We start from the raw sequence: 27,423 nt of genomic DNA, 5'->3' as shown, positions 1-27,423 counted from the left end.
CAACTTACCAGCGATCCCTATCAGGTTGTATCGTTGTTGGGATCGCTGGTAAGTTGTTTAGTGTGACTGGGCCTTTAGTGTGGTCTGTTTATCATGCTGCCAGAGCCACTTTCTCCTCTTCCTCAACCCCTTCATGCCTCCTGAGTGGAAGGCATCCCCACCTAGGAGATTCAGCAACTCAACCAGGTGATCTCCACTTTTTCTTGGACCTACACAGTGATTCCATAAGGATTGCGAAATTTGCTTCAGAGTTGGTTCCATCAAGTTTTTGTGAATCTTACAATGCTGTATTTTATGTTTATGCCGTTGGCTACAGATGAGGCAGGTAGTTTTACACACTGACCTACCTGCTGAACCTGCAAATCGATTCTCATCATCTCAACCCTTCAGTTATTTGGTTTAACCCCAGACATAAGGAGAAAATAAGCTTTTGTATTTTCCATCCTGACCATGTACTCTTCCACACTTTAGGGAGAAGTAACCAAATTCTGTAGAAGGGCACCAGGAAACTTTGGGATGCTTAGAAACTTAGAAACCATCTGTTTTCGGAATCTATGGATTTTTGTTGGGATCTTTGCTTTTTAGATCATCTCATGATCTTGGTGTGTTGCCACCAGTATGTGACAGGCTTCTTCATACAATTCAGTATTCATCAGGAGGGTCTACACTTGATGATACGAGAGACTATGGAAGGCAAATCCTAGAGTCCTATCCAGTGGCCTTTGAGTAGTCATTATTGGACGTTTTGGTGCTGTAGTCGCTCCTACAATATTAAAGTCTCAATATTAAAAATTATATTCCTTAATGATAAAAAAATTAATTTCAAGTTACTCAGGGGGAAAGGTGGCGTGTTCACCTCCAATGACAAACATTGAACCCATGTTGATTACTGGCTCCACTACGATTGTTTGGAAAGCTGACTATATATACAGGTGCATGTCAATAAATAAATAAACTTATTGATGAGTCAGTCTGTCAGTAATTCAATACAAAAAAGTGAAACGCCTATATTATATAGTTATTACACACAGAGGGATCTATTTTAAGTGTTTATTTCTGTTAATGTTGATGATTATGGCTTACAGCCAATGAAAACACAAAAGTCATCTCAGAAAATTAGAATATTATATAATATATATTGCTGAGTTATTATGGAAGCCCAGGTTGCTTTGATAGCCGCCTTCAGCTTGTCTGCATGGTTAGGTCTGGTGTCTTATCTTCCTCTAGAGAATCAGGTCAGGCGAGTTTGCTGGCCAATCAAGCATAGTGATACTGTGGTTAGTAAACCAGGTATTGGTGCTTTTGGCAGTGTGGACAGGTGCCAAGTCCTGCTGGAAAATGAAATTTCCATCTCCATAAAGCTTGTCGGCAGAGGGAAGAATGAAGTTCTCTAAATTTCCATGGCTGGTAGACGTCTGCGCTGACTTTGGTCTTGATAACACATAGTGGACCTACACCAGCAGATGACATGGCTCCCCAAACCATCACTGATTGTGGAAACTTCACACTAGACCTCAAGCAGCTTGGATTGTGGCCTCTGCACTCTTCCTCCAGACTCTGGGACCGTGAAAATGAAATGCAAAATTCACTTTTATCTGAAAACACCTTGGACCCCTGAGCAACAATCCAGCTATTTTTTTTCTCAAAGACCCAGGTAAGACGCCTCTAGCGTTGTCTATTGGTTGAGTGGCTTGACACAAGCAATGCGACAGTTGTAGCCCATGTCCTGGATACGTCTGTGTGTGGTGGCTCTTGAAGCACTGACTCCAGCAGAAGTCTGCTTCTTGTGAATCTTCCCCCCCCAATTTTTGAATGGCCTTTTCTTAACAATCCTATCAAGACTGCGGCTATCCCGGTTGCTTGTGCGCCTTTTTCTACCACACTTTTTCCTTCCACTCAACTTTCCATTAATATGCTTGGATACAGCACTCTGTGAACAGCCAGCTTCTTTAGCAATGACCTTTTGTGGCTTACCCTCCTTGTGGAGTGTATCAGTGACTGCCTTCTGGACATATGTCAAGTCAACAGTCTTCCACGTGATTGTGTAGCCTACTGAACCAGACTAAAGGCTGCTTTAGACGCTACGAGTTATCATGCGTTCGCGTAAGCGATCGCACCCGCCGCCATCGTTTGTGCGTTACAGGCAATTTGTTGCTCGTGTCGCACAAAGTCGTAAACCCCCGTCACACGTACTTACCTTCCAAAGGACCTCTCTGCGGGCGGCGAACATCCACTTCCTGAAGGGGGGAGGGACGTTCGGCGTCACAGTGGCCGGCCAATAGAAGCAGAGGGGCGGAGATGAGTGGAACGTAAACATCCCGCCCACCTCCTTCCTCCCTCATTGCCGGCGGCCGCAGGTAAGCTGCAGTTCATCGTTCCCGGGGTGTCACATGGAGCGATGTGTGCTGCCTCGGGAATGGTGAACAACCAGAGCACGGAAGGACGTTCGTTTTTTTTTTTTTGTTTTTAAAATGAGCGACGTGTCAACGAGCAACGATAAGGTGAGTATTTTTGCTCGTTCAGTCGCTCATTTGTGTTACACGCTACGATATGTCAAACGAGGCCGTATGTGCGTCACTAACGACATGACCCCGACGACATATCGTTAGATGTATCGTAGCGTGTAAAGCGGCCTTAAGGGACCATTTTAAAGGCTTAGGAAGCCCTTGCAGGTGTTTTGTGGTAATTTATTCTAATTTTCTGAGATAACTTTTGTGTTTTTCATTAGCTGTAAGCCATAATTGTCAATATTAACTGAAATAAACACTTGAAATAGATCACTGTGTGTAGTGACTATATAATATATCTGGGTCATTCCGTGTCAAGTGGACCAGTGGTCCCCACTCGACGTTCTCCGATTTTGCTGAAAATTTATAAGGATGTACATGTATGTTTGAAAAGAAGTTCTGTACATTTTTAGGGCCAGATCTCAAATATATTGGGCACTGTTGACCTTTCACTGGATCCCCCCCCCCCAAGCCTGCGGCTTCAGCTAAGAGGATTTTGCAAACTTTGGCACATAGCCATTAGAGTTCTATACTGGCTATGATGGTGAAATTTGGCATACTAGCTCAACTTTTGCTGCTAAACACAATAAAATTATTACCGGCTATGACAAAACAATATTTCGGCCGCAATTTTGTGTCAAAGTAGCTTGTAAAACGCCTCGCATAAAATGTATGCCTAACTTTGCCCATATATAACTCAAGACCAAAAACCAATAGTAACTGGTGCTTAACCCTGTACACCAAACATCTTCATGACTTTGCATTGCTGCAATATCACGGTCAAAGCATATGTATTTGTGGAAATATTCACACCCACATATGATGAAAAACTTAAAAAAAACCCGAATTTTACCTATTTTTAGGTCAAATTTCCCAAAAAAAGGGTACCCCTAAAATATATTAATTCTGTTATCATTTGAAAGAGCACATTTTTCTCTACAAGGATCATTGGGGGTTTTTTTTTGGAGTCTCTCCATTTAAGAAAAGAAAAATGCCACTGAACATGGTGTTATGTATGCACGTAATGCATTGATTTTGTGTTTGATTTTCAGATTCTTATCACATGTTACAGAGTTGTATTGTTGCTAGCAATGTCTATTATAATCAAAAACCTATCAACCTATTGACTATTGTTACATTTGAATGCATATATTATTTATTTTTTAGTGATGGAGAATGAAATTGATGACAAAAAGATTGGCATTTCAAGGGTGTGAAATGACCCATCATCTTTCATTGCCCATGTAGATGGATCTGTCAGATCAGAAATGCCTTTTGTTTTTGTACCAATTGCAAACCTCCAGCCAGGGCAATACATTGCCTGCATTTACGATAGGAACTGGTGGATTGGAAATATTTCTGAAATTTCAGTCGACGACCATGATGCATTAATACATTTTATGCATCCTCATGGAGCAGCTAGCTTCTTTCACTGGCCTGTGAGAAATGATACATGCTGGATTCCCGAGCAGTCGATCATTGCAATAATTCCAGCACCAGCTGCAACAGCAATGGGCCGACAATACAGCTTCTCTGAACACATTATGTTGCAAATTCAGCAACAATTCCAGACCACTTACTTAGACTGAACCAACAAAAGATACCCAATATTAGGCTTGGGATCCTAGGCAAAGACACCCACCCTCAGGCTTCGGAACCTGCGATAAAGAGACAGCCCGCGGCTGGCCTTGCACGGCTATCGGCCATGGCTCCTAGGCGATGGGGCTGCCAATTCTCGAAAGACAGCATTATTACAATTCTTAATAGGATTATAATACCAATTCTTAGGGAATTGGTTGTGGTATAACCACCATGGACCAACACAAGGGTTTGAATAGTGCAGTTACCATTCATTGCGTATTAATAAATAACACCATGTTCAGTGGCATTTTTCTTTTCTTAAATGGAGAGACTCCAAAAAAAACCCCAATGATCCTTGTAGAGAAAAATGTGCTCTTTCAAATGATAACAGAATTAATATATTTTAGGGGTACCCTTTTTGAGAAATTTGACCTTAAAAATAGGTAAAATTCGTTTTTTTTTTTTAAGTTTTTCATCATATGTGGGTGTGAATATTTCCACAAATACATATGCTTTGACCGTGATATTGCAGCAATGCAAAGTCATGAAGATGTTTGTTGTACAGGGTAAAGCACCAGTTACTATTGGTTTTTGGTCTTGAGTTATATAAGGGCAAAGTTTGGCCTAAATTTTATGCGAGGTGTTTTGCAAGCTACTTTGACACAAAATTGCGGCCGAAATATTTTGTCATAGCCGGTAATAATTTTATCGCGTTTAGCAGCAAAAGTTGAGCTAGTATGCCAAATTTCACCATCATAGCCAGTATAGAACTCTAATGGCTATGTGCCAAAGTTTGCAAAATCCTCTTAGCTGAAGCCGCAGGCTTGGTGGAACCTCCAGTGAAAGGTCAACAGTGCCCAATGTATTTGAGATCTGGCCCTAAAAATTTACAGAACCTCTTTTCAAACATACATGTACATCCTTATAAATTTTTAGCAAAATCGGAGAACGTCGAGTGGGGACGATTTTTAAAACTGGTCCACTTGATGTGGAATGACCCATGTGCTTCCCTTTTTGTATTGAATTACTGAAAATCACTTTTTGTTGATATTCTAATTTTGAGATCCACCTGTATATATGTATGCATACAGGGGAAAAAAACCTAAATAATTTATCCAATTCTCCTATATATGTAGTGGAACAGTTGGGTTTGCAAAACCACATTATCTGATCGGCAGTGGAGTGTATTGCTTCTCTGTAGGGAGGAAGCGCTGCTGTGTAGGAGGGATTTCAGCATTGATTTAGAAGGATCGCCGCAGAGAAACTTGTTCAGTTGATTATTAAGATACTTTACAGAATCTCATTTTCTGACTGGGAGCCAAGAGTCTGATCCAGATATATCTCCATCACATCCAGATGTTGCAGTGGTGAGGAGGCTAATGCATCCGAGCTGAGTTTCTTTGTAGGTTTTCTTTTTATACAGCAAACCTTTCAAAAAAAAAAAGTATTCCCAGTAGGAAAGGATTATGCTGCATAAACTACCGCAACAGGTTCTCCAGGTATGTAGATATTTTGGGCTACGGTATTGGCAGCAAAAGCAAATGTATTGCTTGGGAAACTATCAACAAGTTTGCTTTGACTTATTGATCATATTTTTTTTTTTTAAGTACTTTGGATATTTAGCTCAACATTGTATTCTGCACTCAATAGAAGTACTGGATAAATATGTATTAAAGGAGTTGTCTCCTGAACCCTTTAAATATTGCAGGCTCCTCTGTGAGACTGCAAAAAGGGTATATTTTTTGGAGCTGAGAATTAACTCGAAGGCCAGAATCACACTTGCTAGTGCCTCGCGTGTAACTCGCGCGAGTCTCTCATGGTAGAACCCGGCATGGCCGCACACTCTCCTGACAGGAGCGGGTCGGTTGCATGTATCTCTATGCAGCTCAGACGCTCCTGTATGCATAGTGTGCGGCCATGCCGGGTTCTACCATGAGAGACTCACGCGAGTTACACGCGATGCACTAGCAAGTGTGATTCTGGCCTAATTGTAACCCTAGAACGCATACCTGGGGCCTCTCAGGCCTGCTAGGTTACTTGTTTTCTATTGTAGATTTCTATGGTTGCGCGTTCTAGGGTTAAGTTTTCATTTCTGCTACAGGGGAGATGGTTGACGACCATTCATCAGAAGAGCCCTTAAATGTTGGTTATTGTGGAGGGGTCCCCCTACCCTATGCCCCATATGTTTTCTGTTATAAAACCTTGATGACGTGGGTATTGGAGCAAGCCATAAGATATGTCAACAGCTGTTAGACTGCATGTAGCAACTTTCCTGTCTCTTATTTTTCCATTACATAGTAGTCATCAATGAGCCCAATCCTCCAGATCTAGAGCTGGATATTTACAGCAACCTCTTGAACTTAAAAATAGAAGGGTGCCTTGACCGCCTCTCCTTCATTACATCCAGTTATTTTTGTGTGTGTGTGTGTGTGTGTGTGTGTGTGTGTGTGTGTGTGTGTGTGTGTGTGTGTGTGTGTTCAGAAGAATGAGTCCTGCACCACTCGTACGTCTGTTACTCAGTTAGAAACTCACATCCTGGAAGATACTCCACCAGCACAGGTGTATGATCTGGATGCAGCGTGCAGGTTACATGAGAAGCAGCGTCCCAAACATCAAAGTAGTAGAGAAAATAACTGCAAGATCAGCTGCTGTGCCGGATGAACTTTATTCAAGCTTCAGTGCAGAGTAAAATCAACGGCGGGAGGAGACCTGGATACCGACCCCCTCACTGAGGGCGACGGCCGTTTCGCCTGTAATTAGGCTTCTACGGGTCCACTACAATGGCGGGAGGAGACCTGGATACCGACCCCCTCACTGAGGGCGACGGCCGTTTCGCCTGTAATTAGGCTTCTACGGGTCCACTACGGGTGGACCCGTAGAAGCCTAATTACAGGCGAAACGGCCGTTGTCCTCAGTGAGGGGGTCGGTATCCAGGTCTCCTCCCGCCGTTGATTTTACTCTGCACTGAAGCTTGAATAAAGTTCATCCGGCACAGCAGCTGATCTTGCGGTTATTTTCTCTACTACTTTGATATACATATATATTTTTGTGTGTGTGTTTCTGAAGTATCCTTTTATCTTGATTTTGACGCTTACCATTGGTCGTTGGCACATTGTCAAAGAATGAGCTCATTCTGATCTAATGTGTGAGGGTAAAACTTCATATCAGTACTTATACTTTTCCAGAAGGTGCCCAACATAGAAACCAGTCATGTCTTGAAGAGCCACTTCATTGAATGAAATAACCGGTATCGGATGATGTTGTTGTTTTTTTTTTTTTTGTTTTTTTTTGCCTGATTCTCATGATCAAGTTCCTGATGGCCCTATTGTGTCTCAGACTGCAGCACAGCATCAGGAAGGCGTCACCTCGGAGTAAAGCCCCTGGAAATTCATCATGGTTTTATGTGAATGTTTTTAACCTGAAATTAAAAGATAAGCAAAATGCAGCCTAAGGATGAATAGAAAAACACAAATGTCCTTATCTACATCCTGCCCCTTGATGGTTGGTTGATTTCAGATGAATGATGAATGTCACAAACAATATTGAGAATAGTTTATTACTGATGTCCTTATGCAGAACATTTCCAAATATGAAACCTGCTCTGGTTCCTGGTTTCTTTACGTGCATGCACTCTTGTAACTTTCCACCGTCTCTGAAATTCAATATGGCTGATAGGGGTAGTTCATACAAAAGCCTTTCCTGCCATAGTCTTGCCCTGTCCTCTACATGGCTGCCACCCAAACCAATAGGCTGGACCGCATTTCAAATATTACGGGTTGGGTAATAGTGATAATAAGTTTTCATGTATCCTTTAATAAGATGTGCAGTTGAGGGGCTACAAGGTCACTAAGGGGGTGCAATAAATGAATAAAGGCAAGAAAGATTGAGACAGATTCCTGGCCAGAGAAAGTAGAAATAATCCAAAATTATTCTTCAGTTACATAAACAGAAAGAAACTAAAAGAAAAAAAAAAAATTTTAATAGTGTTGGCCCCCTCAAAAACAGTCTGGGTGAAATGGTGGAAGAGGATGAAGGAAAGGCCAATCTGCTAAACTCCTTGTTCTCTACAGTATTCATACAAGAAAATCCCATTATTATCAGGGAGACCATACATTCTTCATTAATGTCACCTGCTTAACCCAGCAAAAAGTTATGCGCTGCCTCAAAATCACTAAAGTAGATAAATCATCAGGCCGTATGGTTTACACCCCCGAGTACTGCAGGAATTATTTAAGGGGATAGATCAAGATTTTTAATAATCAGATTCCATAATAACAGGAACCCTACCACATTAGTTGTGTATAGCAAATGTGGTGCCAATCAAAACGGGGACAAAATCTCAGCCTGGTAATTATAGCCCGGTAAGTTTAACCTCTACTGTGGGTAAAATCAAGATGGTATCTCTTGGGAAACACTCAAGGAGTATCTCAAGAATAACCTCATACCTAGTATCGTCATGGATTTATGAGGGATTGGTCCTGTCACACTAATATGATCAGCTTTGATGAGGAGGAAAGTTCCAAACTGGACCAGGGAAATGCAGTGGATGTTATGGATTTTTCAATAGCGTTTGGTACAGTGCCACACAAGGTTGATACATAAAATGAGCATAATGGGAATAGGGGAAAATATGTATCTGGGTTAAGATGGGAAACAAAGGGTCTTAATTGAACACACTCAGACTGGGTCACCGTTAACAGTGAGGTACCACAGGGGTTAGTATTGGAGAGTAGAGAGTAGGTGGCATTGAGAGTAGAATTTCAATATAACTATGCAAGGTAATCAATCTAGAGAGGAGCATTTGGAAGTTGTAAAGGACTTGCAGCAAAGACACCGGAAGTTAATGGGAGAGAATGGCTATAGGAAAATAAACAATGAAGTCACTGAACAAGGCCCTTTAAATCAAGGAACATCTTATTGGTGACAGACACGGCTCATACATAGTCTGGTCTTTTCTGTAGTAACATATTGATGCAAAACCTGATCAATAAAGAAACAAGACAATGGGCATCAACGCCTTCGAAACCTGGTGCAGGAGAAGGAAGTTATCAATACCATGTATGACAAAAAGAACAAACGAGTCAATTTTTTAAACAAATCAAGCCAGACATGTCGTTCAAGGCAAAGATCATCAAGCTACGACTCTCCTACTGTGGACACATCATACAAAGAGAACAATCACTGGAGAAGGACATCATGGACAGAATAAAAGGAACAAGGCAAAGAGGAAACGTCAGCAACCCGATGGCTTGATACAATCAAGTTAGTGGCGGAGTAAACCCTGGAGGAGCAAAATCGAGTCGAAGGTCGTAACAAAACCTAATTTCTCCTCCTAGTATGGCTTAATTAAAAGAAAATATAGCCGACAGATTGAAAGGGATTAACACGAAATCTGACTGCCGTATTGTTTTATATCAGCTCTGCACTGTTGGCAGAGTAAGGGGCTAGCAAATGCCCCAAACCAAGCAAGACCACCCACATTGGGCAAGGTTTACATTAGGCGTGTGTGGCCCAGTATTTATCGCAAAAGAATAAGGACAAATTTGCAACTGATGCCAACTTTTACATGATTCACATCCAAGTGACTTTTTTTGTCTGATTTCTCTTACTGTGCTTTGATCTTAGATTTTTATTTTTTTATTTTTTTCATAAGATGTGATGAATTCTGCTTTTTATTACTTTTTGAGTTACAGGTTCTTGGTAGAAAGGTTTAGCATACCATAACGTCAATTGCAATAAATGGTGCCAAGCAGCTGCTGCAAAGGCTTATAAGGTTACGAGAGGTTTACTTCAGTAATAAGCTGACCATAGTCAAGTAGAAGCAGAGGGTTTTTTAGGAGATCTACTTGTTTTTGCACGAAAACAGTCAGCAGACCCTCACCAGATGTCATGGGGATAATTTTTTCAAGTTTTACAAATGTCTGTTAATCCCTGTACAACTTAAATCATAGCGTTGAAAGATCAGTTTCTATGGAATATTGTAGAAGTGACGAGACTGGTTAGGGAATGTGGTAGATATGTCTCAAAAGTGGATTTTTTTTTTTTGTGGGGGCGGTTTAAAACTGAGGATTCTGAGGCATGGTATCACATTCTAAGAAACTGGTGAAGCACAAGAAACTAGAGTGGGAGACCTTATTTCCACCAGGTTCCAGCCGTTTCACATGAGTCATTAATCAGCCTGAACAATAAGCCCATGAAAACATAGCTCTGATCAGCCAACAAATGAGCCAAATGCTCATTCATCACGTCTTGATAGTTCACCCAGACCCAAAAATAATCATCCCCCATCTTAACGCGGGACGTGCTACTCTTGATATGCAAACTGTGTGTGGGAACCAAATTGTTCCCCCCCAATGCAGCTTACATCTGCCTTGTTGAGGTCCCTGCCTACAAGTCGGCAGTGCGTTCTTGATAGACGGTGCAGACCAGCAGCGCAACCATGCCACTGCTCCAGTGTGTGCTCTCCATGACAATCTTACTGCTGATCCAGTGTGTGCTCTCCATAACGACCACACCATTGATAGTGTGTGCTCTCCATAACCACGCCTCTGCTCCAGTGTGTGCTCTCCATAACCACGCCTCTGCTCCAGTGTGTGCTCTCCATAACCACGCCTCTGCTCCAGTTTGTGCTCGCCATAACCACGCCTCTGCTCCAGTGTGTGCTCGCCATAACCACGCCTCTGCTCCAGTGTGTGCTCGCCATAACCACGCCTCTGCTCCAGTGTGTGCTCGCCATAACCACGCCTCTGCTCCAGTGTGTGCTCGCCATAACCACGCCTCTGCTCCAGTGTGTGCTCGCCATAACCACGCCTCTGCTCCAGTGTGTGCTCTCCATAACCACAAGGTAATATATAAAAAAATATCAAGATCGGGCACCGCAGAGCAAAACTGCCGGACAGTGGAGCCGTACTCACAGTTGCATGAAATCAGTATTCCTGGACCTCGTCTGCACCTGAACTTGAAGTGCTTGGTGGAGCGGTGCTCAGCAGCAAAACAAGACCATGACCATGAATCCAAGACGAGAAAGGCGGCAGCTCACTCCATCAAGTGCACAAAATTCCTTTATTCTGCGTTTAGCAGACAAATTCAGGAGCATGGGGAGAGAGGGGGGTGCGGGGGACGGTGAACGGACGACAGCCTGTTTCGCGCTGACACGCGCTTTGTCGAGTTGGACTTGACAAAGCGCGTGTCAGCGCGAAACAGGCTGTCGTCCGTTCACCGTCCCCCGCACCCCCCTCTCTCCCCATGCTCCTGAATTTGTCTGCTAAACGCAGAATAAAGGAATTTTGTGCACTTGATGGAGTGAGCTGCCGCCTTTCTCGTCTTGGACTCTCCATAACCACGCCTCTGCTCCAGTGTGTGCTCTCCATAATGCTGCCAGTGTAGACACTTTATCTCTGAAACTGGCTTGTCCCAGTGCTCCTACAATGCTTTAAAGTTTTGATTATGAGCTCCACAAAAGTTTTGAGCTCTTTGATGCAAATCTAGGATATAGGCCACCTCTGCAGTGGTAACTGGTAACCTCAGCAATGAGCAATACAGTTCAAAAATTAAAATCTAAGAAAAAAATCTCTTCTAAAGGCTGGAAAGATTTTTATATAACAAATTGCAAAGTTGCTTGTTTTCTTGGAGAACCCTGCAATTTTAGCCATTTAGTTTGAGAAAATGAGTGTTGATCAACTTTTTATACACACGTAGTCAAAATTTAATGACCGAAAAACCCAAAATGGTCACAGAAATAACCTGAATCTGACAAAAGTAAAAATAAATAAGCGATGAAAATAAATAAATGAAAGTCAGACATTTGCTTTTCTGCTTCCACAGAATTTTGAAAAAAATAAAACTCATGAAACAGGCCTGGACAGAAATGATGGCACCCCTTTTTATCTTAATATTTTGTTGCCCAACCTTTTGAGGCAATCACTGAAGTCAAACGATTCCTGTAAGGCTACATGCGCACGCTACAGTTTTTTCTGCACACAAACTGCAACCAAAACTGCACCTTGTCAGAGAGAGCCTGGAAATGTCCCAAAAAACGCTTGTAATGTAGGTGCGTTTTTGGTGCGTTTTTGTCATTGCGTTTTTTTAAAGGAGAAACAAAATATGATACGAAAGGATAATGGATAGATAGAAAAAATAGAATGAATAGCTAACTAGATAGATAAGAACATATAGATTAGATAATAAGAAAGAACTGAGTACATAGAAAGAAATAACAGAATAGCTTGATGGAGGGATAGCCAGCTTGGTTAGCTTTTTATTTTTATTTTATTTTTTTTGGGGGGGGTAAAAAAAAATAACATGGGGGTCCCCCCATGTTTAATATCCAGCACAGGAACAGCAGCAGCTGCAGGCTGCAGCCCTCAGATCTCTGCTGTACCTTGGCTGGTTATGAAAAATAGAGGGGATCCCACACTTTTTTTTTTTTTTTTTTTTTTTACCTTATTTTGATTTCTTAAAAAAAAAAAGTGGGATCCCCTTGTTTTTCTAACACCAGCCAAGGTGCAGCAGACAACTGGGGGCTGATATTGTTAGGGTGGGAAGGGCCATCATTATTTGTCCCTTTTCAGCCTAACAATAGCAGCCCACAGTCGCCCCAGAAGAGGCGCATCCATAAGATGCGCCAATTCTGGCGCTGGACCCGGCTCTTCCCATTGCCCTGGTGCAGTGGCAATTGGCAATCAGGGTAATAAGGGGTTAATGGCAGCAGCCCATAGCTGCCACTAAGCCCTAGGTTAGTGATGTCATGTGTCTGAGACGCCCCATATCACTAATCTGTAAGTGAAAGTAAATAACCACAAACTGCAAAAAAACCCCCTTTATTTGAAATAAAATAAAAAGCCACCCTCTTTCACCACTTTATTAACCCCCAAAACACCCCTTCAGGTCCGAAGTAATACACACAAGGTCCCATGACGCTTCCAGCTCTGCTACATCCCTATCCTGTCACAGCCAGCGGTCATACAGCATGGCTGCCAGCTGTGAGTGTGGACAGAGCCGCAGCGATCAGAATAAACTAGGGTGAACCCCTGACATCACAGCTGCGGGTCCCGCAGTACGGCGGATGTCGCAGCAATGACGTCATGGCTGGGTTCACGCCGCTACTGAAATGAGCCGCGTGATCGGCGATGCCGTCACTCACATGAGGCCTCCAGCTGCGGCTCACTTCAGTTGCGGCCTGATGTGCTCACAGGTGGAGGACTCTAGCTGTAACAACAAGCACCTGAGTGACGGCACCGCCGATCACGCTCCTCACTTCAGTCACTCGGGTGGTTTGCTGTGACAGCCTGTTGCTCCACAGCTAGAGTTCTCCAGCTGTCACAGCAAACCAACCGAGTGACTGAAGTGAGCAGCGCGATCGGCAGTGCCGTCACTCAGGTGTTTTCTGTCATAGCTAGACACTGATAGAGCAACTCTCTTCAGTGCTGTATGATTTAGACACGCCCACCAGCGGCTGTGAATGGTTGCAATCAGACGAGCCCCCATGCTAAGTGACAGCTGTTTGACAGCAACCAATCATAGACTGGTGGAGGAGTCAATATGTATGAGGCTAATGAGCGGGTCGGGAAGAGGATGAGAGGCGGAGGAGCAGTGTGACAGCCGGTGATCGGTGAGTATGTACTGCTTTGGGAGAGAGCGCAAGAGAGACAGGCACTGACATGAGCACCGGCATGTCAAAATCACTCCAGCATTGATTTTGGCATTCTGGAACTAAGTTGGTGAGCTGCGTTTTTGTTGACAAAACCGCAGGTAAAACTCATGCAAAATGCATGCCAAACGCAGCGTTTTTGATGCCCTCATTGATTTCAGTGGGTGACAAATGTTGACAAAAGCGCAAGAAAGAATGAACATGCTGCATCTTTTTTGTCACAAACTTTTGACAAAAAAACCGCTGACAAACTGCAATGTGCGCATAGCAAATCTGACTTCGTATACTTTGCTGGGAAGTCAGATGTCAAAGTTCTGACCACAAAACTGCACTAAAAACGTGACAAAAAAGCGCAGCGTGCGCATGTAGCCTAGCTGTCAATGAGACTTCTGCACCTCTTGACAGATATTTTGACCACTTCTCAAGAGCAAACTGCTCCAGTTGTCTCATGTTTTAAGGTTATCCTTTCCATACGGCATGTTTCAGCTCTTTCGAATAGGATTTAGGTAAGGGCTCATAGAAGGATCACTTCAGAATAGTTCAATGTTTTCCTCTTGGGTGTTTTTAACTGTGTATTTTAGGTCATTATCCTGTTGCAAGACCCATGATGTGTGACTGAGACTAAGCTTTCTAACACTAGGCATCACATTTCTCTAGAATCCCTTGATAGTCTTGAGATTTCATTGTACCCTGCACAGATTCAAAACACCCGGTGCCAAATGCAGTAAACCCGCAACAGAACAGTGCCTCCTCCATGTTTCACAGTAGGGACAGTGTTCTTTTCTTGATGTACTTCATTTTTCCGTCAGTGAACATAGAGCTGATGTGCCTTGCCAAAAAGTTGCATTTGTGTCTTGTGTCCATAGGACATTCTTCCAGAAGCTTTGTGGCTTGTCAACATTTAGTTTGGCAAATTCCAGTCTGGCTTTTATATTTATTTTTATTTTTTTTTTTTAACAATGGTGTCCTCCTTGGTCGTCTCCCATGAAGTCCACTTTGGCTCAAACAGCGACGGATGGTGCGATCTGACACTGATGTTCCTTGAGCTTGAAGTTCACCTTTAATCTCTTTAGAAGTTTTTCTGTGCTCTTTTGTTGCCATTTGTATTATCAGTTTCTTTGATTTGTCATCAATTTTCCTCCTGCGGCCACGTCCAGGGAGGTTGGCTACAGTCCCATGGATCTTACATTTCTGAATAATATGTGCAAATGTAGTCACAGGAACATCAAGCTGCTTGGAGATGGTCTTATAACTTTTACCTTTTTAACATGCTTGCCTATAATTTTCTTTCTAATCTCCTGAGACAACTCTTTCCCTTGCTTCCTCTGGTCCATGTTGAGTGTTGTACACACCATGTCACCAAACAGCACAGTGACTATCTGCAGCCATATATACAGGTCCACTGACTGATTACAAGATTGTAGATGCCTGTGATGCTAATTAGAGGACACACCTTGATTTACCATGCCCCTATTATCACATTATTTTCAGGGGTACCATGATTTCTGTCCAGGCCTGTTTCAGGAGTTTTTTATTTTTTTTTTTTTTTTAAATTCTGTGGAAGCAGAAAAGCAGCAATGTCTGACTTTCATTTGTTCATTTTCATAATTTGTTACTAGTTTTGGCAGATTCACGTTATTTCTGTGACCATTGTTGGTTTTCTTTCATTAAACGAGGGGTACCAACAATTTTGACTGTGTGTAATTGATTTTTCACTTGTGGCCAAAAATGTGTCCCCTGTACAGTAAACACAATCTCAGACCTTGAATATAGGATAATGGAAATGGCCGGAGTACGGATGGTGATGTCTGGACCGGCCGGCTATCTCGTAAGCGTATATGAGGCTGTGTAGTTAGGATCAGGAGAGCCATGGCTGGTCTGGACATCACGGTTTTTAGATTTTCACAGCCCAGCCCTGTCCCTTTTACTTTGGACCAGATGAATAAGTATCATTGTTGGAAAATGTTTCAATATTCACCTTTCATGCTCACTTTATCACATCAGTGATAGATGGAGTCTTGCGTGCACAGTTTCTGAGCCTGCATCAACCCTCACGCTGTATGGAAACTGTTTTATCCTTATGTATTGAATCCAGAATAAGCTCCAACACCTCCAATTGTATAAATCTCCATTAAAGTGCCCTAATAGTGCAGTTTTGGAACCTACTCATCACGTGATACCGTAGTTACATCATTCAGGGTCACCTTTCAGTATTAGCTGACTATGTCGAAAGTCTGGAACAAAGGACAACAGCCTGTGTTTGCAGTAATAGCACGATGACAAAATAGTCAGAGGACGCATGATATTGTGACTTATTGAAGGATCCGACAGCACAGATGTGTGCCCAAATGTACAATGATCCACATGATGGGGGAATAAAAATGATCTCCGCATCGGTGGAGGCTCCTCTGTGCCAGGAGACTGGTTCCTACACTGATTTTCACAGCTCAATTGCTCTTTATTTGCAGACTTAGTGACCTGTCAGGATATTAGGGATGGAGGGGATAATTATATGATCACGGTATTTCAACTTGACATGCCCTCTTGGGTGGAGAATTACCTCACTGGGTCCGCAGTCCCTCCCGCTACAATGCTGTGATTGTGATGGGCTTAATATGCTCTGAAGATTTGTAAAACTATTGTTGCCTTCCTTAATCATGTTTAATACATTGATTAATGAAGACTGGAAGTGCCAAACCTCAAATGCTTCCTCCTCAATTCATACACTGAAATGTATTTGGAAAAAGTCCCTTTTTAACTAACCCAGATTTATCTGACAGAATTTCAGCCCCTTCACCTTCATATCCGCATTTATAGGCACCATCCCCTCTTACAGACCGTTTTCAATTTGGTTAGGTGTGTGGGTGCATTGTTCTTGGTAGTTGTCATTGACATGCTTTGATATCTATGGAGGGGGCTAAGCTGAAATGGTACCAACCTTGGTATGCCATGTATAAGAATTTTTTTTTTTTTGGGTGGTGCAAGACACAAACATTGAAAGACCACCAGAAATGAAACCCTTGTGTTGGGCACCACACGCTCAAGTCCTATGTTGGGCATAACCTATGTTTGCAAACTGTCTGAAGAGATACTTTAACATCCTAAAATGACTACTAGATGCAAAATAGGAAGTGTGCTCCATTGCAGGCAGTCTTATAGCCAATGAATGGAGGGGGGGGGAGGGGGTGGGGTGTCGAGAATGCTGACCTCTACTCCATGCAAAATGGGGCTGTGCAGAGCCAGTCTGGTCAAGCATGCTCACGTCTGCTTCATGTAAGATGTGCAGAGTCGGGCTTGTGACTCGGTGGAGGTTGAGCATGCTCACCTTTGCTCCATGCAAGATGGGGCTGTGTAGAGCCGGGATCCATAGTCCCAGTTGATCCCCATTGATAAACTACTTCATCCCTGTAATATGGAGATTGCAACTTTTGATTCTGAAAATAACCATTCAAGTTGACCTTCAGCTGTATGTTTGTTGTTTTGGAATTCGACCTTTTCTTACCGTGGACTCTGCAAAAACTTACTGTCGCTCTCATTCATGCTCATCTGGATTACTGTAATTCTTTACTAATTGGTCTCCCTGTTACTAAACTCTCCCCTCTCCAAACCATCCTGAATGCCGCAGCCAGGATAATTTTCCTCTGCAAACGCTTCACTAATGCCTCTGCTCTTTGCCAGTCATTGCACTGGTTGCCTATCCACTACAGAATCCAATATAAACTTATCACTCTCACTCACAAAGCTCTCCACGGTTCCGCACCGCCCTACATCTCCTCCCTCGTCTCTATCTATCACCCCACCCGCGCCCTCCGCTCTCCTAATGACCTAAGACTGACATCCTCAACAATTCGAACCTCCCACTCCCATCTTCAAGATTTCTCACGAGCTGCGTCTCTGCTCTGGAACACACTACCAAGAGCAATCCGATTAATTCACAACATCCACACCTTTTAAGCAGGCCCTAAAAACACATTTCTTTCAACTAGCCTATCACCTCACCGCCCTGATCTAATCTAATCCCTTTCTGCCCGTCAAAAAAATTACTTCCAATTCTTGTCCCCTGTACCTGTATAAATTCTGGCCAATGAAGGGTTCACGCAGTTGGCTTTACATACCCTATTAAATGATGGCTGGACCATTTGTGACAAGCTTCCCCCCCCCCCCCCCCATTCACCTTTTTGTGCCTCCCCTATTTCCTCATAGACTATAAGCTTATGAGTAGGGCCCTCACTCCTCCTGGTATCTTAATTTTGTTATTTGGGATTGTCTCATATGGTCTGTACATATCCCCTCTGACTTGTAAAGTGTTGCGGAATATGTTGGCGCTATAGAAATAAAACTGATGATGATGTCGATGATTATGTCGATGTCGTCGTCGATCTCTCAAAGGGCCACAATCTGTCCAATCAATGCCGGCATGTCAGACTGTGTAGGTACACCACGGACTGGTCCTTGTTGTTTAAAATCTGGTGCACAGGGGTTGGGGACATGTTACATCATTTCAGGTAACTGATAGAGCTTAGCATCTCCGTAGTACAGAGATAAAGACTCTTCACGGTGTTTTTGTCTATTTATGCTTTGTACTTTTGTTCCTCAAGGCTGTTGAGTCACAAGTTTTTCAGATTTTTTTTTGTCATTCTGTCTTTTATTTGTTGTTCCACAAGTGCTTGGTTACGGTATGAAAAGCAGTGATTCATGCCATCTGGGAGGGGCGCATCAGAGAAAACCGCATCTTCCTTCTGTATTCTGCAATACAGGCTCTTAAAGGGAACCTGTCATCAGAAATTTAGCTATCCACCTAAAAGTTTCCCCCTCTGCAGCTCCTGGGCTGCATTCTAGCAAGGTTCCTGTAGTTTTTCTTGCCCCTTTTAGCCCAAAATAAACACTTTATAAAGTAGTACCTGCTCGTATGTAAATTTTCTCATTTTTCCATGTGGGCGGTCTGTCTGGTGTCTGTGCCTGTCCTCCTACCGATTTACGCCCCCCCCCAGAACGCAGAATTTCAAACCTCAAGACGCCGCCCCTGGGCGCCTGAGGTCCTGCGCATGCGCTCTGCTACCGTAGCGGGACAGTGCACAGCGTGCACGTGTGACCGCTGGTGACGGTATGCGCAGGCACGATGTTATGGGCGGCGCTGTGAGTGTCCTCAGCAAGTGCCGCCCATAACCTCGTGACCGCACTTTCCTCTCTTCCTCCATCGTTCTGCGCCAGCGCTCGCTGGCGCGGTGACCCGACGTCACCTCCTCCCATCTTGCCCTGCAGCAGGAAATAGATGGGAGGAGGTGACGTCGGGTCACCGCGCCAGCGAGCGCTGGCGCAGAACGATGGAGGAAGAGAGGAAAGTGCGGTCACGAGGTTATGGGCGGCACTTGCTGAGGACACTCACAGCGCCGCCCATAACATCGTGCCTGCGCATACCGTCACCAGCGGTCACACGTGCACGCTGTGCACTGTCCCGCTACGGTAGCAGAGCGCATGCGCAGGACCTCAGGCGCCCAGGGGCGGCGTCTTGAGGTTTGAAATTCTGCGTTCTGGGTGGGGCGTAAATCGGTAGGAGGACAGGCACAGACACCAGACAGACCGCCCACATGGAAAAATGAGAAAATTTACATACGAGCAGGTACTACTTTATAAAGTGTTTATTTTGGGCTAAAAGGGGCAAGAAAAACTACAGGAACCTTGCTAGAATGCAGCCCAGGAGCTGCAGAGGGGGAAACTTTTAGGTGGATAGCTAAATTTCTGATGACAGGTTCCCTTTGAAGGAGTAGCTCCATCTCCTAAAGTGGTGAGGGATGTCAGCAAATGCCGTTACTTTAAGATCAATGGTGGAGCAACCTTTGGACCCCCTCCCCCTTCTTTCCCTCACTGATCCTGAGTGAAGGCGCTGCAGGGCCAATTCAGCGCTTAGATCTTGTGCCAGTGTGCAAGAAAACAAAATGGTAACAGACCACCGTGTCGAATAATCATTGTGAACGGTTCAGAATTAGTGGTTAGTCCCATAGGTCAGACCCTCCTAATCATGAAATTATGTCCTATCCCCTCAGTAATTGTCTTAATGTGCATTTTTTTTGCGATGGCACCAACGTTTGGCCAACCGCTATTATACCCAACGCCCCCATGGGAAAAGGTATACTCCAGTGCCAAAAACATCTGCTGGTGGCTTATTTTTTGCTGATTTCAAGGGATTGGACATGTTGAAATCCAATATATCCAATCTTTATTTTATTTCCTAACCTCTGCTGTTGGGAGAGGCAGGGCAGCCCAATACTCACTAGATAGTTGCCCGATCCTACCACGTGTCTGGGCTAGCTCAGTTTCCTTTGTCTGTGGGCACTTTGTACTCATACTTCAGCGTGGCAGCCGCCCCTGGACCACTTCTTCTTGTTACTGTACCTTTTACTTGTTGCATACTTTCTCCTCCAGAGGTTACATCTATTTGATAACTAGAAAGGGTTAATATTTTCTTACACCCCGCCAGTCAGGCTGAACGACAGAACAGGCAGGGAGGGAGCGAGCTGTTTTGACAAGGCTCCTTTTGAATGCTGACCTGATTGCTTTACCTGGGGGCATGAGAACTGGATTGTAGCCTCTTACCAACCCGCAAAAGGTCAAAATGGAAAGTGACTCTGTGTTTGGAGAAAGTGAAAGTTTTTCGGTCTCACGTAGGTCATAAGAATTGCTGAGGGTGTTTGTGCTGCGCAAAGTCAACCAAGGTGGAATTGGGATGGTTTACACCCTGCGGAGGGGCACCCAAACTCTGGTTGTGGCCGTTCTCCAATATTGTAAGGGGATTGTATCCGTCAAGGCAGTTATGGGGTCTGCAAGTGAAAATGGAAGAGTAAATAAGACAAAAATAATTGTCCTTGCTGTACATTTCTTAAGAGAATAACTTTAAGACACTGGCACACCTGCCAATATTTTCCTAGGTTCAGGAAAAATCCAGCCATTTTTTTCTTGATGCAATTTTGTTGCTGTTTTTTTGGTATAGATTTTGCAGATGTTCTGCTGTCGGCTGTTAGCGTTTTAAATCAGATTTTAAAAACTAAACCTAACAAACGGCTTTTCTAGCGGGAGCCGCCCAAAGAATGAACCTGCGGCTTCTTTTAACAGCTTCTGCTTAACGATCATGTGCATGTATTTTTATATTACTGCGCATTGGTTTTTTTCTTCTTTTTGCCTGGTGGTGTGTGTTGCCTGAAGTTGATGTCTGAACAGGTAGTCGTCTTAGTGTGCTTTCACACATCCGGCATTTCGCCGGATTGCCGGATCCGGCACACTCCAGTACAGTGCAATACAGTACAATGGCATCGTGGCAAGCTCCGGTCACATGCTGTCATGTGACCGGAGCTTGCCATGATGCCATTCTACTGTATTGCACTGTACTGGAGTGTGACGGATCCGGCAAACTGGGGAAATGCCAGATATGTGAAAGCACCCTTATTGAATTTTTGAAGGTGTGAGATTTGGAGAAGGATTTGAATACTTTTTGCTCCTTTTCTGCTCCTCGAAAAAATGTTTACACATACACCCAAGGCCATGTTCACAATGACTTTGTTTTTCAAGAGGTAAAAAAACCAATGTTCTTCTAGAAAAATAATTTTAATTGATTTCTGTTCTTAAGCTTTTTTTGTTTTTCCTTTCAAGACTGGTATTGAAAAATGACTGGTGGATAAAAAGGTGTCTATACTAAAATTGCAGTCCTGAAAGAATATACGCTGTATTGAGTACACGTAAGATTTTGAAACTGCTTTAAGGAAAATAAAAACTCCTCCAAAAACAACCTAAAATGTTTTTTTTTTTTTTTTTTTGTTTAAGCTGTTTTTTTCTTAAAAAAAAAAATAAAAAAATGGGGTTTTAAAAATAATCCCAAATCTGTGAATTTCTCCTAAATCTGTGTAAAATTAGTATCCCGTAATTGAAAACTCAGTTTCTCCAACCCTTGCTACTGTACATCAGAGGTTTTCCACAAAAATATGTAGAAGGCTACTTATTCCTTATGACTTATCCTAGATGTGTGGAAAGTGAAAACCTGTTGAAGATCTGTGCCAAAAATACTGTAGGAACGCCCTTTGACCACGTGCACATGTCGAGTATTTGGTCAGTATCTTACCTCAATATATCTAAGCCAAAACCAGGCGTAGGTCATAAAATACAGAAGTGGTACCAGTGTTTCTATTATACTTTTCCTCTGATTGTTCCACACCTGGTTTTGACTTTCCAATAAAGGTAAAAAACTGACCGAATAATCAACGTGTGAACTTGGGGTCTTAGACGAGGAACTGATGGCATGATCCTCACATAGCCACCTTCACAAAGGTCCTTACTGCTGTCATCCAGCTCTCCTAGTAATGTTATTTTTTTTAATCCCCCCCCTCAGTGGTTGAGGGTGAAATGTAGATTTTATTACAAGGCAGAGTTCAGAGAACTGGTGAGTCCTGTGCACAGGTGGCAGGTTATGGAGGGTGCTCGGCAGCCGACCAGATATTGTATGATATCCCGGGCCAATGACTGGCGTGATGTGCCTTCGCTTGCACACCTTATTGTACAGGAGCCATAAAGAGATATATGAAGAGGGCCAACAAGTCTGAAGAGTTGTGCTCCGCCATCATTCTGCTGTCTTGTTTTACGATCTGCCTTTCTTTGTTTCTGGTAGATGCTGTTTTCAGCGTCGTCTTGTGATAATCTAATCAATCAATGACACCAGTCAGTCACACCGACCATTCTGACAACGAACCAGTCAGTCAGGTGTGCCGTTCTGACAACGAACCAGTTGGTCAGTCAGATGGTCTGTCAGTCAGGCGGGCCGTTCTGACAACGAACCAATCAGTTGGTCGGTTGGTCAGTGAGGCGGGCCGTTCTGACAATTGGGTGAAAGAGGGATCTTTGTTTGCTTTACGTTTTCACTTCTCCAAAATATGTGACTGCTACCTGGTTGTGTGCCATACAGACACCTTGAATGGTTGTCCTCTGGCGGGTAATTCTCCTGCCTGACCTGATATACATGGATGCTCAGCTGGGAATTCATGTGTTCTTAATGGGGTGAAAAGGGGAGCTAGACACCTCTTGCAGCAGCTAATGAGAATAAAGAATCAAACCATTTTAAGCCCAACATGCTCAATCTTTCAAGACCTCCTCCTTAACATGTAATTTATTAAACTGGTCTTGTCTAAGTCGGTGCGTTTACCCAGCGAGCACATAATGTCCAGCAGGCACATAATGTCTTTGGCAATAAAGCTGCAGACACATGGATGAACATTGACCGAAGGCTTATTTGACTGATGGCTACTATACATGCATAAGGGCTCCATATTGGAAAGTGAAACAAGATACTATTAGACCCCCCATAACAAAAGATGGGGCATGTTGAAGTCCAGCATGCCCAGTTCTTCTTTCTCCTCAACATCTGCTCTTGGGTAGTATCTGCATTCGTCACTTTTGGACCACTTTCGTTTTAAAGGGGGCTTCGAGAATTTAATTAGCCAAACAAGGGTCTATGGCGGGTGAGGGGGGGGGGGGTGTTACCAGATCCTTTTATAAATAACCGCACCCTGTGAAATAAATGAGTTTTGCAGACTGTGGTTTTTGGCCAGTGATCTGATTGGGCTGATGGAAAGGTCTATCTGAATATTCATGGTTGACTTTGTGACAACTTATTCAAGGAGCCCTAGTCCTGGAGGTGGGATCACTCACTTCCTAACAGGGTCTCATGTAGTTTGTCCTAAATTTTATTTTTGGGTGAAATTCTTTCCTAGTTTGGGAAATAAGCTCAATAAGAATGTGCTAACTGTTAATTTTGATTTCTTCCTAGCCTCCTCTTGGCAGCTGGTTCAGATTTTTTTTTTTTTTTGTTCTTATTCAGTGTTTTATCTCTATTACGTTTTACGTCTCTTGTACATGACTGTACTGATTATCTGCAAACGTTCCTTCACTCCTACCCACGGGCGCTGTAGTCTTATCAAATCCATTCTTTCGTTCTGCTGTTATTGCCGCAAGCTCTTACATGAAGAAAATCTATTCTGCGCAGGGACAATGGACGTTTTGTTAAGCCCATAGACGTGTTGACTGTTCTACGAGAACTAAAATAACAGTTGGGGTTTTTTTATAGGGAATTTTTGGCTCCAGTGAATAAAAATATGAAACTGAGCAAAATCTTTTATTTTATTTATTTTTTAAATGTCCCATTCATCCACTTGTTAGTGTTATCCTATATGGCTGTCGTGGAGTTTCCTATGCAGTCACCATCAAGACTTGATGGGCTTCTGAATGGCCAATCTGTTTTCTGATCTTTTCTTTCTTGCTGTTCACGCTCTAGGAAAGCTGGATGATATTGGAGGTTGTATAGGTCGTCAATCACTTGTGGTTGTTCTTCAGCATATAATTGTGGTGAGATGCCAACACAACCAATTGCATGTTTTGTGTCCAGCTCAGATTAGAAGAGAAGTGCTAATGGCAAGATGTCCTCTGCCGTGGTGAAGCAGCATACCCCTCCTCCCCCAAACATTGGCCCCCATCTAGGAAACCCGCTGAGTGAACATGTTAAATCGGTTGCATTGTAAGATATTATCCACAGGCTGTGATGATCATTAGGGGTCTGACCTATCATGACAACAGTCTCTTGTGTGACTATAGCAGCTGTACACATGTGCGACCACTGCTGTATTCACGGTCTATAGTAGTGGTGGTCGCACATGCTCAGTAATGCTCCATTCACATTTTGGGTTCTCAGGATCAGTGGGGGTCTCAGACTGTTTAATTAATAAGCATAAATATGGTAGTGACCTGGTTATTATCGGTTGGGGTTGTGCACGCTATTAACACTATCATGCGATTTTCATATCTATTTCTTCTTGTATTTCAGACGATTATGGAACAATTTAACCCCTGCCTTAGGAATTTCATTGCCATGGGGAAGAACTACGAGAAAGCCTTGGCAAGTAAGTGACTCTTTATTGGTCCAAAAAAATCCTATTGAAAGTAATGGTATACTCCTGGACCTTTTACTCCACCTGTGACTAAAAGTGCTTTTATTTTCTAGTGGAATGTTTTGACTTTATTTTTTTTTTCCTACTTGGAAACTGTCAGCAATGATGGTGTCTTGGGCTCAAACCTAAACATGGTCTTCCCTCCCCCACACACCCCAAAAAAAAGGCTGTCAGAGTTCAGGTGCGGTTTGTAAGCTAACCACTTAAACGAGCATTGGGGTGATGGGGTACGCTCAGTACTCGGCCCAGTGAGAGCTGCTTGTAGTCTCTGGCTCTCAATGGGGGGTACAAACATTTTTGAAAAAAAACATCCTCCTCCCCCCAAAAGTGCTGGAACAAGTTTAGGTTAAGTCCAAGTCTTGGGCCTAAACAAACTTTAAATTAAAGTCAGCCCAAAGCTGGCAAACCCAAACATACACTGGTCCGCTCATCTCTATGACCACTAGCCTTTAGCCTGACCATGGGGCAAATGACCTGATTTAATGGCATCATAGGTTCTTGTATACACCCATGTTAGGATCATGTGAAATTGACTTTAAAGGGAACCTGTCAGGTCCAATGTGCACCCAGAACCACAAACCGTTCTGGATGCATATTACTAATCCCTGCTTAACCGTCCCTGTATCTAGTAACATAGATAAAGAGATCTTTAGAAAAAGTATTTAAGATTGTTTAGAACATGCTAATGAGCGCAGGGACTAGTCACAAGGGTGTTTAGTTTCCCCAACTAGTCCACCCTTTTAGCATGTTAGTACGTCCACAGGGAAGTGGTAACATGCTATTCAATGCCCAGTATCATTAGCAGTGACATGCGTACCTGTCTCCGTTGTCACCGCCTCAGACGTCAGGCTTAAGATCAGTGCGCATGATCAGAGTGCCCCGCACTTCTGGTCATGAGCAGTATGAAGCCGGGTTTATGGATCCTGGCTTCAGAGAGGTCTAGTGCAATTGACCGGAAGTGCCAGGCCTTCTGATCATGTGCACTGCCTGACATTTTGAAGCTGTGACAATGGACACAGGTACACGTGGCACTGCTGATGATGCTGGGCATTGACTAGCATGTTACCACGCCTCATTGGGCTTGCTAACATTCTAAGAGGGTGACATGAGCGCAGGAACTAATACCCTTGCGACTAGTCCCCGCGCTTATTAGCATATCATATCATAAAGGATCTTTAGAAATTATTTTTCTAAGGATCTCTTTATCTATGCTACTAGATACAGGGACAGTTAGGCAGGGATTAGCAATATGCACCCAGAACTGCTCGTGGTTCTGGGTGCATATTGGACTGACAGGTTCCCTTTAAAGGGTTTTCCCTAGAATACAGCATCTGCACCTCAGCATTGGTCATCAACATGTCACGAGTCTTGAGACCAGTCTCAAGACCATGACTGATTGTCAGAACCGTGAATGAGAAGCCATACCAGGAGGATGAGCTATTGGTCCTGGATAAATGCCATTGTTGCCCCTTCATCCTGCTTAAGGAAATGCAATCAATACTCCAAACACCCCCCCCCCTCCCGCCTCCCCAATAATCTTATAACTGGGGAGTCTGATCTGCAGAAATTGACATTATGCACCACAAATGCTAAACTGGAAGACAAGTAGAATACAAGGTCAGTCAACAGCAGTTTTGTGACACTTTGCTAACAGATTTTTTTCCAGGACACTTAGAAGAGCTGTCATTTGCTTTAAGTTGTACCTTTTTTTTTAGCTTGCTATAAATGCCTGTTTTTGTGAATCCAGTGTTGTTGTTTTAGTGTCTGCTCCTCTCCAGTCCTGAGATACGGCCGCCTCTTCCTTGTATAGAAGTCTAGTTTTTGAGCTAAGTGGACGTGGTCCTCAAGATTCCCAGATTGAAGAGATGAGGACCTCGCCCACTTGGCTAAAAAGGCTAGACTTTCCTACCAGGAAGAATGGGCCAGACCTCAGGCACGGAGAGGAGCAAGTGCAAAAGAAAAGCATCTGCAAATTCAGGAGAACTACGGCATTTATACCAAAAAAAAAGAGAAAAATTGTATGAAAAATACCCTGACTATAAATAAATAAATTGCAAGTGCTTAATAACAGGGTACTTACTTTTTTTTTTACAAAAAGGTAAGAAGGTGTCCCACCTCGTCACGGTGTACCCATCTGGGACAGTCCTTAACCAATTTGATAGACTTGTCTATCAAAACTCCAATGCGAATGGTAACAAGTGGTCAGCTGGGTCCCAGACTAAATACACAGCAAAGTGGGAAGCAGATTGATTGCCCAGTCTCAGTATAAGGAGGGCTTCACCCCCCATCTTGCACTAAAGCAAGAAAATAGACAAAAAACACCAAAAGAAACTGAGCTGTAACAAAATGTTCAGTAAACCTTCAACATGGCATTTATACCAAGTAAAAAATAAATTGGTGAGTTTTTCTTTCAAATGAGGTAAAGACAAATACGTTTTATGGACATACTATTCAGCTCCTGGATTGTGCATGTTATCTAAACGTGGAAACACAAGTTATTGGTCGTACACCCCCCCCCCCCGCCCCCTTCCTCCATTTCAGTCCTGAATCATTCTGCATCTCATTCATTTCAGTAATACATTGTATAGAATAGACTAGTACAAATGGTGCGTTACAGCTATAGACGGAGCCGCTGATGAGGATTATGTAGAGCTGGCTTATTGGAGTCTTTAGTGCTCTTTAGATTAGCAGAACGGCCCCCTGT

The 27,423-nt window shown here is 43.3% G+C and overlaps 1 protein-coding gene across 12 annotated transcripts in view; it reads left to right on the top strand.

The window, feature by feature from the left end:
* The window catches only part of BAIAP2 (BAR/IMD domain containing adaptor protein 2), a 176,330-nt gene that overhangs the window by 36,242 nt on the left and 112,665 nt on the right, over window positions 1-27,423 (top strand). For all 12 annotated transcript variants that reach the window (XM_075350732.1, XM_075350726.1, XM_075350737.1 and 9 more), the window contains exon 2: window positions 24,596-24,671. In XM_075350732.1, coding sequence (XP_075206847.1) covers window positions 24,596-24,671 — 76 coding nt within the window. The remainder of the gene's footprint in view (window positions 1-24,595; window positions 24,672-27,423) is intronic.

This window comes from Anomaloglossus baeobatrachus, chromosome 5 (genome assembly GCF_048569485.1).
Source record: "Anomaloglossus baeobatrachus isolate aAnoBae1 chromosome 5, aAnoBae1.hap1, whole genome shotgun sequence".
NCBI lineage: Eukaryota > Metazoa > Chordata > Amphibia > Anura > Aromobatidae > Anomaloglossus > Anomaloglossus baeobatrachus.
This window is presented reverse-complemented; position numbering and strand designations above follow the sequence as displayed.